Source organism: Onychostruthus taczanowskii, unplaced genomic scaffold (assembly GCF_017590055.1).
Source record: "Onychostruthus taczanowskii isolate IOZ18803 unplaced genomic scaffold, ASM1759005v1 scaffold40, whole genome shotgun sequence".
Lineage (NCBI taxonomy): Eukaryota > Metazoa > Chordata > Aves > Passeriformes > Passeridae > Onychostruthus > Onychostruthus taczanowskii.
Genome location: NW_024501460.1, coordinates 1,699,842 through 1,713,553, shown reverse-complemented (window position 1 = coordinate 1,713,553; position 13,712 = coordinate 1,699,842). Strand labels below are relative to the sequence as shown.

The 13,712-nt window shown below is 40.9% G+C and overlaps 1 protein-coding gene across 3 annotated transcripts in view; it reads right to left on the bottom strand.

Moving 5' to 3' along the window:
- Positions 1 to 13,496, bottom strand: part of CAP2 (cyclase associated actin cytoskeleton regulatory protein 2) — a 68,759-nt gene extending 55,263 nt beyond the window's left edge. The window contains exons 1-3 of one of the 3 annotated variants that reach the window (XM_041413186.1): positions 13,314 to 13,496; positions 7,429 to 7,538; positions 1,494 to 1,618 (exon numbers count right to left, since the gene is read on the bottom strand). In XM_041413186.1, coding sequence (XP_041269120.1) covers positions 1,494 to 1,617 — 124 coding nt within the window. In that variant the 5' untranslated portion in view covers position 1,618; positions 7,429 to 7,538; positions 13,314 to 13,496. Of the gene's footprint in view, positions 1 to 1,493; positions 1,619 to 7,428; positions 7,539 to 13,081; positions 13,103 to 13,313 lie in introns of those variants that run through there. The other 2 variants (XM_041413185.1, XM_041413188.1) reach the window with 2 other exon arrangements.
- Between the last annotated feature and the right edge of the window lie 216 nt (positions 13,497 to 13,712).

Here is a 13,712-nt window from a genome sequence, read left to right as displayed (position 1 = left end):
ACAAGGCTTCTCAGTTGGTTTCTTCTAGGGATCTGTTGGGGTGTTCAGGCTCTGGCTCCCTGGGGGGGTGAATCTTTTAACCTGACTGAGCTCTTAGGTCAGGTCAAGAATATAAGCAGTTTTCATGGAAGTACCTGGCATGGTGAGTTGTCTCCTGTTCTGAAAGCAGCCCTGGTTCTGCAACACTGTGCTCTGGATAAATACATATTCACATAAATGGACTCATTACATGACTAAATTCTTTGAGAATTGCACAATTCCAAGTGGTGATTGATTTATTTGTCAGTTTGTACAACGGATCATATTTCTCCCTGACTTTGCTACAGTTTACTAGCTGCCTAGGTTTTCTCTGAACTGCAAGCACTTTTTTACTGAAGCTTTCTGTGACTGGCTAACTCATCTGCCATGGAAGCCTGCTGGAAGATGCTCCTTTCCTGCCACAGAAACACACTGCTCTCAGTCAGCTGCTCCACAGCAGCTGCCAGTGTGCAGGCCCATGGACACAAGGGTGCAGGGAACGTCCCTCGCATGTGTCGGCTGGCGTAGGGGACAATACAGCAGCTCACACACTTCTCTTGTTGCTGTGTCAGCAAAGGAAGCTGCCTGCAACTTTCCATGTGTCCTGGAGCTTCTGTACAGCAGCTGAGTCCGTGCTGGGATGTGCTGTTATCTGGAGAATGCAAGAAACGGCAAGGAATACAGAAAGCAAAGAACATGAAGCTAATAAAGAGACATATGTTGGGGTTCTGGATGAAAAAACAAGTTTTGGAGAAAGGAAAGAGCAATTCTATTCCATCATATTTAGAAGTACCACATATGTGAAGTTATTTAGCCTATAACGTCAGGTACCACAAAAATTAAGGCAAAAAAAAATATGATTTGATGATATGATATGAAAAGACAAAGAATAGTCTTTCTTTGGTATGTTCTCCACTGTAGTGCTTTGGAGAGCCACTTGAGAACAGACAGCTCAAGAGATAACAATGTAAGGCCATGGATATATAGCAGTCTTTAGTGAGCAAATGCTTCCAAACAAACTCATATTTGATTAAGGATGTTAAACAAATTAAGTGGGTCTGAACTACGAAATTCCAAGAGAGCTGGCAAATCAACAGTGTTTATATTGGTGACTTCTATGGGAATATTTATGCTGTACATTTAGGGGATGTCTCATTTCTTCTCTTAATTGGGCTCAAGCAGACATTTTCACCTGGGGAGTTATTTACAATGATATAATTTGTAAATATAATTGCTAAAATGGAAAGACTAACAAAGCTTGAGACATGGACAGTATATTTAAGAAACAGTAAAATCATTAATTTTCTAGGTCATATTAGTTTAGAATTGTGCATGCTACTAAGCTTGTTACATGGCACTTCTAAATAAAATTTTTTAAATATTACTTTATTTTGATACAGAATTTGTAGAAGACAAACATATATATTATTTGCAATTTTTTAATAACAGAGAGATGGTACTTCAAAATAACATACTTCCATTGACTCCATTGATGCCGTCACACTCCATTCCACCAGATCGGTGTGAATCTGAGAACAATGATTCAAGTCGAGTCACTGCTTTCTCCAATCTCTCCATTAAGCCATGAGTCTCTGCCATTCTGAAAAAAATCATTATGGGCAGAAACAGTGTTAGATCCCTCTCAGTGCTAGACCCCTCTCAATAAAATCCTTGCTTCATGCTGCAGTTCTGTTCATCTTGTGGCATTTTCTTTTATGGTAAAACTCTCATTTTTTAAGCACTGTCTTTCTGGCACAGAATCAGTTGCAGTGAAACAGCTGACAAAGGGTAACTTGCTCCTTTGTCAGCAGGGAATCAATTCAGTACTCAGCTCTGGTTCTTCCTTCTAAGCAGCAGGTTCCAACCACTGCTAGCGTAGCTTTTAACAGTCTGCCTGTGAAGAACTTATGACAAAATGCATATATATGCTCCAAACCAGAATCTGAGATGACTGGAAGAGTCATAGAAGTAGCTGGTAAAATCTTCTGCCTATAATGATTTGAGTCAGCGTTTATAAAGACTAAAATACAGACACAATTAATACTCTCTGATTTTTTAAAAGGTTCATTCTGAAATTTGCCTCGGTCTTTTATACTTTGTAGTAGGACCCAGCCACTTGATTAAGACTACACAAAAATCCAAGAAGGTCTTCTGTTTATTTTTCTTATATGATTTATTATCACTTTTCTCCTTACAGAAGCACCTGATATGAACCAGTGTTTCCCAAGCTTTTAAAATCAAATACTAATTAACATTTGGATAGAAAAAAAAAATCCAGAGGCCTGCTTTTGCAGTACTGCTGCAATGCTTTTAAGATTAAATAGAAATTAGGTTACATTTTTAACAACTCACACATTGCCTTCTTTCCTCACAATGTGATTATCTGCTCTCTTACATGTGAGGCAGTGTAGGCATTGACATTTTTGAATATTGGCCAATCTCTCGGAAAAAGTGCTATATACCATACAGAGTGAGAAAAAGTTATATAAGCAAAGGCAAAGCTATGTTTAAATCCCCTATCATTTAATAGAGCAAGTTTAATGTACACGTTCTCCACTTAAGGTAGTGACTGTTTGATCCTGATCAGTGACATTCGGCAAGGGGTGTATGTGGTGATGACGGCTCTTGATTAACATGATCCCTGTGGCCACTTCCAGCCCAGCCCCCACACTAGGCTCCAGCACCGGGATGTGCAAAAGCAGGAGCAACAGGGGAATGCACATCCCCAGCTGGGGCAAGCAGGGAGTCAGAGGCTCTCTGGGGCCATCATCCTGTGGTGTTCTTCCACAAGACATTGATTCCCGTATGGCTCAGAGACTAGAACAGTTAGGCAGACATGGAACAGAAGTGTAAATGTATTACTTCCTAAAGAACAGCCTGCTAGTATTGCAGAGATATTAAAGCCTAACAGCAGATTCCAATCAACTGCACCACTATGCAACACTCAGCAACCAAACCAAACACTGCTGCTTCAGCGTCTTCACAGCCAGTGCAGAGTGCTTAAATGTTATAATTAATAAGTAAAGTGCTATGGAAATAAACGTTTTCATTTACAAACAAGTACTACTAATTTTTATTAGTAAAATATAGTAATATTTTTCTTCTAAAAATTTAAGCATGAGAGGAAATTAGCTACTAGGACTGTGCAAAACGTGCAAAGCTCTTGTGCTCTGAGTCATGCTGCCTTTCAAACAGGGTGGGACCAACAGACTTTATAAATGTAATGAGGTTTGTGTTTGACCTAAAAGTGACGCAGAAGATTTTACAGCATGAAACCCTTGAAAGAACCATTCTTGTGAGAAAGTTTTGTCTGGAATTGATGGGGTTTTCCTATTAAATAAAAAATCAAACCCCCAAAAGAGGACGACATTAGGCAGCACGCATAGGAACACTGTAAAAATTCAGAGGGGCTCTCTTGTCTTATCACAAAATGGGTCAGGTTGGAAGGGAACTCAGAGGGGTCATCTGGTCCAACCTTCCCATTCAAGCAGTCATCCCAGAGCACATGGCACAGGACTGCATCCAGACAGTTCCTGAATATCACCAGTGAAGGAGATTCCTCAACCCCTTTGGGCAGCCAGTTCCAGTGCTCAGTCACCTGCACAGTAAAGAAGTTTTCATCATATTCAGGTGGAACTTCTGGGCATCAGCTGCTGCCCACTGCCTCTTGTGCTATTGCTGGACACCACTGAGAAGAGCCTGGATCTGTCCTCACGGCACCCTCCCTTCAGATACTGATAGACATTGATGAGGTCCCCTCTCAGTTGCCTCTTCTTGAGGCTGAACAGGCCCAGCTCCCTCAGCCTTTCCTCATGGAAGAGATGCTCCATCTGATGCAACTTTGACCAGCCAAAAGTTGCTTGGTCAGCTTTGCGTCCTTCCACTGGACCTGCTTCAGGAGCTCCATGTCTCCCTTGTGCTGAGGAGCCCAGAACTGGACACAGCACTCCAGGTGTGACCCCACCAGGGCTGAGCAGAGGGGTGGGATCACCTCTCTTGGCCCACTGACAATATACTTTCTTTATACTGCAAAATGCACACTATTCTGCTTGAAAAATCAATTCATTTAAAAAAGCCACACCTTAAATTTTTTGTAAGGTTACAAATATCTTGGCAGAAATGAGACAAATTCTGAAATATTCAAAATTTTATGAAATATTAAAACTTTTCTTAAAACAAAGCACTGTTAATCCTAAAAAAAAATATTATGAGTGCATTCTTTTCACATTTTACCCTACTACATAAAAGCCTAAAATGGTGTTTATTTTAAAAGTTCTGTTTTCAACCACTCTAAAGTCTGGATGGTGCAACATAGCATACTAATGCATAACACAGCATACAGTCAACTAATTTCATCATTATTTTAAAATATATTTATAGTATAGTATCTATTTTTCTTTATGTGAAGATACAGTCTGGTAGGTTGGGGTTTTTTTAATTTGCCTTAAAATTCTCCTGGATGATGATGTCAAATATCACAAAAATTATGCACAAACTTCTATGGAAGACCTGTTACTTTTCGGCCTCTTCAGCCTGACTTTGCCTGTGAAATAATCCAATTATTTGATTACAAACTCAATAATTTGAGTGCACACACCAGGAGGTCTGAGGAATCTCACAAATGAGCAGACTTCTAATGTATTACCCAAAAAATGACCTTCTGTAAGACACTAAGAATACAAATTAGAGTGTCAGAAGTTCAAGGCAATAACCCAGTTCAAATACTTGGAGGATCTTTTTATGCAACACTTTCCTGCTACAACATAATCTTTTACTCACTATATTCTTCACTGTTTTATTCTAGTCCCATTAACTGGAGAACTACAATGTTGTTCTTCCAAAAGCAGGGCATCATCAGCAATCACAGAATACTAAATTGTTAGAGTCTTTAAACAGAAATAGAAAGCATTTTACCCTAATATTAGGGATGTCAGGTTTCTATTCTTTTTATATAGAATATTACACTTAATAATTGTCATGTTTACACTCTGTCTACCTTTTTATACATTTATATAACCCTGAGTACACGGTATCTGCATCTGTTTCTATACCTGTACATATATGTACATGCACATCACGCACATAAGAATACACAGTTATGCCTGTCATGTATGAATAAAGTGTAAAAAACACTTTTGTGATGACTGTCCATAACACTAAAAGAGCAATCAGTTGTACATATACTAATCTTACATTTACACCTTGCTTTACCATTAAATGACACAGTGATTTATCCACCTTACAAACAACACAGAAATTACTGTCCTAAACATCCACTGAACAATAGCATGAAAACTCTTTTCATCCATTCTCAATCTGAACACTGACATCTTTGCCTTTATATTGGGATTTACATATTTGGCTCATGTTATGACACACTTCAGCATTTTCTTGGCCTATATTCAGCTGTTTATCTGATTACTTATTCCACACTGCACTTTGCATGGTCAAAGAGACACCACAAAGCCACAGCTAAAAAGGAATCAGAACACAAATGGCACAGCTTGACTCCGTGAAGATACTATGTGCCATGATACAGCATCAGAGCTGATATTATAAATAAATAATAAGATTGGTCTACTTACAGCGTCAAATTAAATCTCTGCACATTAAACAAAGATGATGTAAATATGTCTATGGCATGCTTCCACTCTCCTAAAGCATGTTTTCACATCAAGACAGACTACCTCACCTGTCAGGATTTTAATTAAGATTTGATCTTGAAGTGATTATCAGGGTTAACCATGTATCTTTTCTTGGAGTTGATGCTGACCACCTATAAAGAGTTTAAAATATCAGTGCTTCAACTCCCATGAAATTCTTATCCAGTTGCTCTCCTGGTGAAGAAGTACACCGTCCTTCACTGAAAATAAGGTCACCTGAGAGTCAGGAAAGGTGTTAACAAACATCTACTGACAAATCATTTATACACTAACATTGGTAACTGTCTCTTGGGCACAAAATCAAGATAGAAAATCCACAGCTCTGCCGTGTTTACTGTTAGTGGTATATTTTTTGGGAGTGCTAAAGGCATGTGGTAGTACTACCATCTGTCATTTATTCCACAAAAGAAGAAAAGCCAAAACCAGGTAGAAGAAAGTACACTGAAACTCAAAGAGTGGATTTCTTCTCATAGACAGGCCTTGGGAGATCACTACTTTCCTCCCCAGCTGTTTCAAAGCACCATTTATCTATTATCAGGGGAAAAAAAACTTGGCTGTAGACTGGAATTTCCTGGCATACTGATCCCAAACAGCAAACTCTAAGTCAGAACACACATGTACTATTCCTGTTACTATTGTATGTGCTTTACAACAGAGGACAATATTGCTCCAGCCACAAGAAGAAACAAGGCGTAATGAATGCACAGAGAAAAGCAGTACAGTAGCATAAGGGGAAAAAAACCCGTATGTTGACATATCAGGCATGTAAAAATGGGGTTTTGAGCAAAGCAATGGTGCTACCTTGTAAAGCACAACATCAGCAAGAGATAGAGTACAAAGCTCCAGTTTGTTTTACTTCCTAGCACTCCATTAATTGGAAAGGAAAAGAAATGATCTGTTAATTTATTTTCTTTCCTCCCCTGCCCCCACTCAGTACCAGTTCTTCCAAATTCATCTAGCATCTGAAAATTGATGCAGGTCTCATTCATGCACATCATCTGATATCCCACATGTCAGATTTGGATTTCCTCTCTATGCCAAAAAAGTGCAGATGCCTAAACCAGAATATAGGCAGTAATGTGGCATTTTAATTGTGTTTACCATAGTTGCACTGCCTTGGAAGTGGAAAATCACACTGTCCTTAGAAGTACAGCACCTTGCACATGTGCTTTCTCTCTTAATCTTTTAATAAATTGCTACCAATACATGAAATAAAATACACAACCCCCCAGATTGCCAGCTGGTACTATCAGAGAGCCAGTCAGGAACATTTTATAGACCCAAAGCACTGTGTCCTCTGAGAGTTCCTCTGTACAATTTATGTCAACATACATCAAGGGAGGAGAAATGCATTCCTGAACATCCCCTCAAATTACAAAAGCATCTTACAGCACTTCATTTCTGACAAAAACACAAGACAGCCTGGGTCTGAAATGGCTCTTTTTCCTATATCATCATTCAAGCACCTAAAAATCCAAGCTGTTTTGAGTAGGCAGTCTCTTTGCCACCTTTGGCATGAGACCCAAATTCCTGCTGCACCCCATTCTTGTTCAGACCCCCACTGGCTTGGGGTCTTGGGGGTTTCTCATTCCCAGACAGAGCTTGGAAGCAGCTCAGTACTGGCTGGGTGGTAAGAAGGAGCACTTGAAATTTTTTGTGTTGCTATCATAAAAGATTCTGGGCAGAGAATGCAAAGGGAACAGTGGTGAAAAGAAAGTATGTGTTGGTAGACCAATAGGAACATTACCTTGTATGGTTTGTGTTTTGTTTTCCATTAGCTGTAGGGAAGGAATGTAAACAGAGTCTTCTCAAACTGATGTCAATTTGGATTAAACCAGAAGACCTCTCAGTAAGGCCCTGTGTGAGAAGAATGATTTGAGTTTCAAATCAGAACCTTTTTTATTGTTTTGCCCCTAGATCTACTACAAGCTCATTTGGGAGCAATTCATACTTAAGTATAGAGAATTATTTAATTTTTAAACCTAGTTAAAATAGTTAGTTTTGTATATCAAACAGTATTAGAATTTTGACCTTTTTTTTTTTGTTAAGATGGACAGTTATACCTGAAATAGCAAAAAGGACAAAAATGTCTGTATGACTTCTGCTTTTTGTGGATGGATGTGCCATTTTCAGCCATTAAGTTGATCTGAAGTCTTGGCTGACTCTAGTATACTCATCATAAAATATTTCTGTCTAGCTCACTGTGTGTGTTAAACCCACTGCTATGCTATGAATGAGTCCCTTATGGCTGTGCATAAGAGTGTGCTACATCAATTATCTTGCGTGTGGACTTCTTTCTTTGGCATAACCTCTGTGTTTTTAAAGAGCTACTTTTTTATAAGCAAAAAAAACATTTGCATAGAAGAAGTAAAAGCAGGTTCATGCTGAACCTCTCCCATTTAACCCAAGTGTTTTCCTTTGTCTGGCCTTATGCTGTTGGTACCACAAAGCATAATTTTCTGTTTGCATTCTGGCTCCTCCTCTGCTTCTCTCCCTCTCCTAGTGATCAGGCTGCTGTCTACAAAAACATGCTGAAAAAGAATAGAGCCCTTTATTCATCCCACTGTTCAGAAAAATTGTAAAATTTGCATCGTAAAACAATCTCTGTTTTGACAAATACCTCTAAGACTGTGGATGCATTTTAGACTTCTTATCACATCCCAGTTTAGGTCCATAATATGGGTGAGTAACTGCACACATCAAGCTGTATGTCTACAAGTCAATGTAATAATAACATGGACTGCAGTTAGGTCTCTGATAATTTAATATGAATTCTTTAAAATATGGCATGTACTCATGTATGTGCTTAGTATCTTCTGGAGTATCAGCTCACTTTCTAATTGTTGGGAAGTTCTGTGAAGAGGCTGCTATCCCTTGCTGAATAATTTTGACTGTCATGAATTTTGTGATCACAAAGAGCAAGTTCATTACTTAATGATATACTGAAGCAGTCAAGACTGCTTGACAGTTTGTGTAAGCATGATTGACTTAAAATAACCAAGGCAACCCAGTTTCTAAGTACATTCTCCTATTCCTTTTATGCTCACTTTTCATGTCACCACTGCTCATGGTCTTTTGTCTTGGTTTTATTTTCTTTTCTCCCTCAAATGAAGTGCACGAGTTTTAGTATCTGTGCAATCAACAGAAATGCAGTGTTCTTAGCCACCTCATTTACTATATATTAGTGTCAGGCTCTTCATGTAATCAAGCATCCTAAAGGCCTTACAAGCCATTTAATTACCTGTCACAAGTCCAATTACTGTATGTAAGCAGACTGCCTTGCTGAACTGAGAAAATACTGTATGCAGGCATTGATTTTATTCAAGTGCTTCAGTTCAATTCATAATAACTGAACAGTAAGATCCTTTATGCTATGGCTCCAAATAAATTGAATTTGAACTCTCTAAAAGGGTAAATTCCACAAAGTACAAATGTTTCAGTACTTCCAGGATGTGAAAGGAAAAAAACAAAGGAGGAAGTTAAAACTAAGTGAAAGATATTGCAAGCTCTAAAAACAGAAACTGTGAAATTACTTCTGAAGAAAAGACAAGACTAGAGTTACTCAGTACCAAAGTTTGGAACAGTTTTATTTGCTGTGCTGGTGGCCTTTTACAAAGCTTCCACACCCTACTTCTCATGCACATCCATACTATGTTGAAGCTGGAATAGCTGGGCTTGATTTCAGCCAAGTTTGCAAGTGTCCCTGTTTTTACCAGAACATCCTGCTGCAATCTGTGTCTGATGGTCTCGGGCTTATCATGGCTGCTCCACTCAGCCTGTAGCCAGTGGCTCTCCCTCCAGCATAGCAGCAGCCAGCAGGGCTTAAACAAACTTTTTGCCACATGAGTCCTCCCTCTGCTCTGCAGCTCAACTGGGATCTTTATTGGTCACAAATACTTAAGGTCTTCTTGCACCTCCCATTCTAAAACTTGTCCCACTGATTTTGCAATACTGCTGGCATTGCAATTTGTGCCTTTGCTTCTGATTCAAGATGAAATGGGCCAGCTGCTACTAAAACAGACTTTTCTATTTCCTCATATAACCTGATTACTACTTAAGAGATCCTAAGCTTTAATGATAATCCATGCTCACATACAAGATCACAGACATTTAACTACTTATCCCTCTATTTCAGTGTGAGGTCTTGCAAAACACAGAGAACTCAAACTGGACCTACCCTAGAGGCTTGTAAAAGTCAGCCTTTTTGAGGATGGTTGTTGCTTTAGAGGACCCAGAGCTGCTAGGTGAATTAGTCTGCTCTTTCTAGACAATGACAGACTACACACAAAAATGTAAATGATTCTTTACATTCCTTCCAAAGAGCAATTAATTAAATATTTTAACTAATGCAAAACATAGCCTAGAGCTTAGGATCTGAGCAGATCTTCTTGGAAAAATGTGCCACTATTTAATTATGTAATTGAGCATTTCCCTGTTTCATTTTTTTTATATATAGCCCACAAAAGCATTAAGGCTTTAATTCCCAGCATACTACTACTGGTATTTGGAATTCTACAAGCAACCTCTTTGACTTGCTGTTCCCTGAAAAACTGTGGGTCAGACAAAGCAATTCCCATTAGCATATACTCAGGAAAGTAGCCTCAATGGGACCTTTTAAATAACAAAAAGTCCCTGAAACTGACAGTCAGAATACCTTAAGTACACAGGTGAAATTAAGACAGCAGCAGGCAGTATGTGTACAGACTGCAGTGGTGTCTATGCCATAAAGTCTTGCTAAATGGTGACAGAGGTCACAGAGATTTAAGAACCCCCAAACTCCTACTCTTGATGAACCATCTGAATCAGCAAAATCATTGCCAGAGATGCAGCTGTGCTCATGCATGATTTTGTCACTTTAGCATACAGTGCTTAGTAAAGGTGTTGCTATTCTGGTATAGTTGTTAGCAGTGACATTCTGAAGACGAGACAAATCTTTAGAGTTTGCAGTATTATGTAAGCAACTGGAGTGGACTCTGTATCACATGAAAATGACAAGTTCCCATTTGTCCCCTCTACTGCAAAAGATGCACCTGAAGTTTTAGAAAAAGGAATGAAAATTATTTGTATATATATCAGGGGTACTTTATCAAGCAAAATCCTTTAACCAGTTGATAATAAAGCAGAAGAATAACTGCAAAAATGTATGCCTTATCTATCATAGGTGTTTCTTTGGTTTCGCCCCAATAAGCACAGAATGTTCTCTTTCATGTAGTCAGATGTTCCAGTAGGCAGCAACTGCAGCAATTGAGTTTGCTGCTGTTGCATGTGATGTTAGAACTCGTGCAGAACCACTAAGAATATTCTTTAACATATTTGGTAGTTCATCATTTCTCTCCCTAGAGTTCAAACCAACTGCAGCTTTATTGCCACTGACAGGCCACAGATTAAAGCACAGATCATCTGACTTTGTTCAGGTGATGTTGCAAGTCAAACTCGAGGCTGAGAGCTGAATACAAGTTGCCTGGTTTCCAGCCCTCCTTATTCACTCTATTTTTCCAGTACCTGCTAATTCAGATTACCATGAATTTTGGACCTGGATGAATTTTAATGACTTTTTTTTTTTTTTAAACTTAGGGTGCCCAATGTATTTTGCATGGTTAATAAAAACTATACAGTGGGATCAGAATATCTAATGATGGGAGGGAATTAAATACATGTAATCTCAGTACCCTTGCTCTTTATGGTATATACTAAGAAGCACTTTTCTCCACTGAAGTGAGAGCCACAGCTGACAAAGAATAATGAAAACATGCCAGAGGTTGGTTATACCATAATAGTAAATAATGCACATCCTCTTCATTTTTATTTAATTGAGAAAACGTATTTTATTCATTATGTTTGGAGTTGTGCCTGTCCACCTTCCACATCTGAGCAGCATTCTGGGGGAAAGACACAAAGGAATCATAGCAGTATTCAGAAGACTTGCATTTTTGTTAAGCCCAAAACCAAAATGTTGATATTGTTGTATATGTGCCTGGCTTTGTTACAGAAGGTAGACTGCCTTTGTTCTTATGCAAACTTGCTTAAAATAGAGCCAGTGTTATGAAATCCTGGTACTGCATAAAATGCATAAAACCAGAAAAAAGTTCACTATCATTTGCATAAGAAGTAATTAAAAGGAAATGCTAGGATAAAATTTGCATTAAAAATTAGGGTACCTGACTCACAGTAATGTCTTAAAAGGCCAGATTTGAGAGTACTGTATTGAGTTCAAGCTCATTCCATCAACCACTTTACTAGTCTCAGTAATTTTTCAAGTTACATTTCTGAAGTAGGATGAGTTTTCCAATTACAATTTCACAAAACAATGAAACATGGTAGTCCATAAACTACCACTTTTGCCTGGATTAGAAACAAATTTATACAATCTGCAGGTTTATCCCACTCAGACCCTCTGCTAAACAGATCCCTTCCAACTATTTCCTAATGGACTGGCTTCTGTGAAGGGTTTTTTTCTGACATTTTCCATCACTCAGAAACAAACACATTTAGGTAAGGTATATAAAAAAAGCTTTCTTCCCCAGATGGTCTTTGTTTTTTAAGACTGCCCCTACACATTACAAAATCGCAATTCTACTTGATAAAAATCCTCACCATTGATGCTGTAATGCCAAGATACAAATCTACAGCAATCCCCAAAGCAAAGGACAGATTACACATTTTTAGGTGAGGTCACAACAAGTTCTTCTCGGCTTTGCGCTGGCTGCGTCTCTGGGGGAGTGCTCCTGATGTCAAGCTACTGCAAAATGCAGGACCTCGGCTTCACGGGTCTTCATTTTTGCCTTCCTCTTGCCCCCTCTGAAAGCCACCTTGTATGTGAAGTATCCTTTATATATTTTTACGTAAAGGTATATATTACGCCTTTAGGACGCTCACCGTAAGATGCTATTTAACCCTTTCTTCTGGGCTAAACCTGTAGGCTCTCCTGCCACCTCCACCACACGCACACCTCCGGCTCCAAGGGCGGGGGGAACCAAGGGCTCGACGCCCCAACACCCACCGGCACTACAGCCGCCTGCCTCAGAATTAGATCATCTTACGCTGATTAAGAGAGTTCAAGACCGGCATCGCTTGACAGCCAGGTCTGTACAAACAAGCCGAGCGCATTTTTAATAACCCGTCGGCTGCCGGGACCCGGGCGGGGGCTGAGGCACAGCCGAAAGCACCCCCGGAGTCGCTCCCGGCGCTGATGAGGGGCTCGGCGGAGGAGATCCGGCTTCGGCCCCACAGAGGATCTCTCGCGTGCCGTGGTATTTCGCTCGGGTCTCCCCTCTCCCAGCCCAGATTACTTCCTTCCCACTTAGCACCCGGGGGAAGGGAGGGGGAGGTTTTCCGTGCGCAGCCCGGCGCAGGTGACAGGAGGGAAGTCGAGGGGCAGCGCGGGTCCCTGACCCAGATACCTCCAGCGCACTGCCTGCCCAAGGAATTACTCTGCCGTCCTGCCGCCCCCGGCCGAGCCCGGAGTCGTCCCCTCATCACTCTCCCCCATCCCCAAGATGTCCGCTGCGGCTGCTCCTGCCGCCGCCACCGGCGGGAGCGCACCCGCGGCCCCGGCCGCGCCTGCCCGGGGCCAGGGGGGTCGGGCCGCCCCCGGCATCCCGCCCCTCCCGCCGCCGCCTGCTCTTGAGTTACCTGTTTTGATGACCCGCGTAGCCTTTTTTTTCCCCCCTCCTCTCTGCAATGAAAATCCGCGGCCGGTCACTCGCTCCCCCACTCCCTCGCCTCGCCGTTGCTCTCCTTCCTCCTCCTCCTCTTCCTCCTCCTTCTCCTCCTCCTCCTCAGCGGGAGCCGGTGTCAGTCAGTCACATCAGCTGCCCGGGCAGGCAGGGAGAGCAATGCCCAGCAGCTTCCGGGAGTGCCAAATAAAGACAAGTCCAGAAAGGGAGAGAGACGGTGGCAGAGATGGAGAAAGAAAGCAAAAAGTGGGTGGAGTGTGAAAATGGAGAGAGAGGGAGAGGGAGAGGTGTCTCACGGCGGCGGCTGGGAATCTGCGGGGAAATGGCAGTGGTGGAGCATCACGGAGGAGCAGGG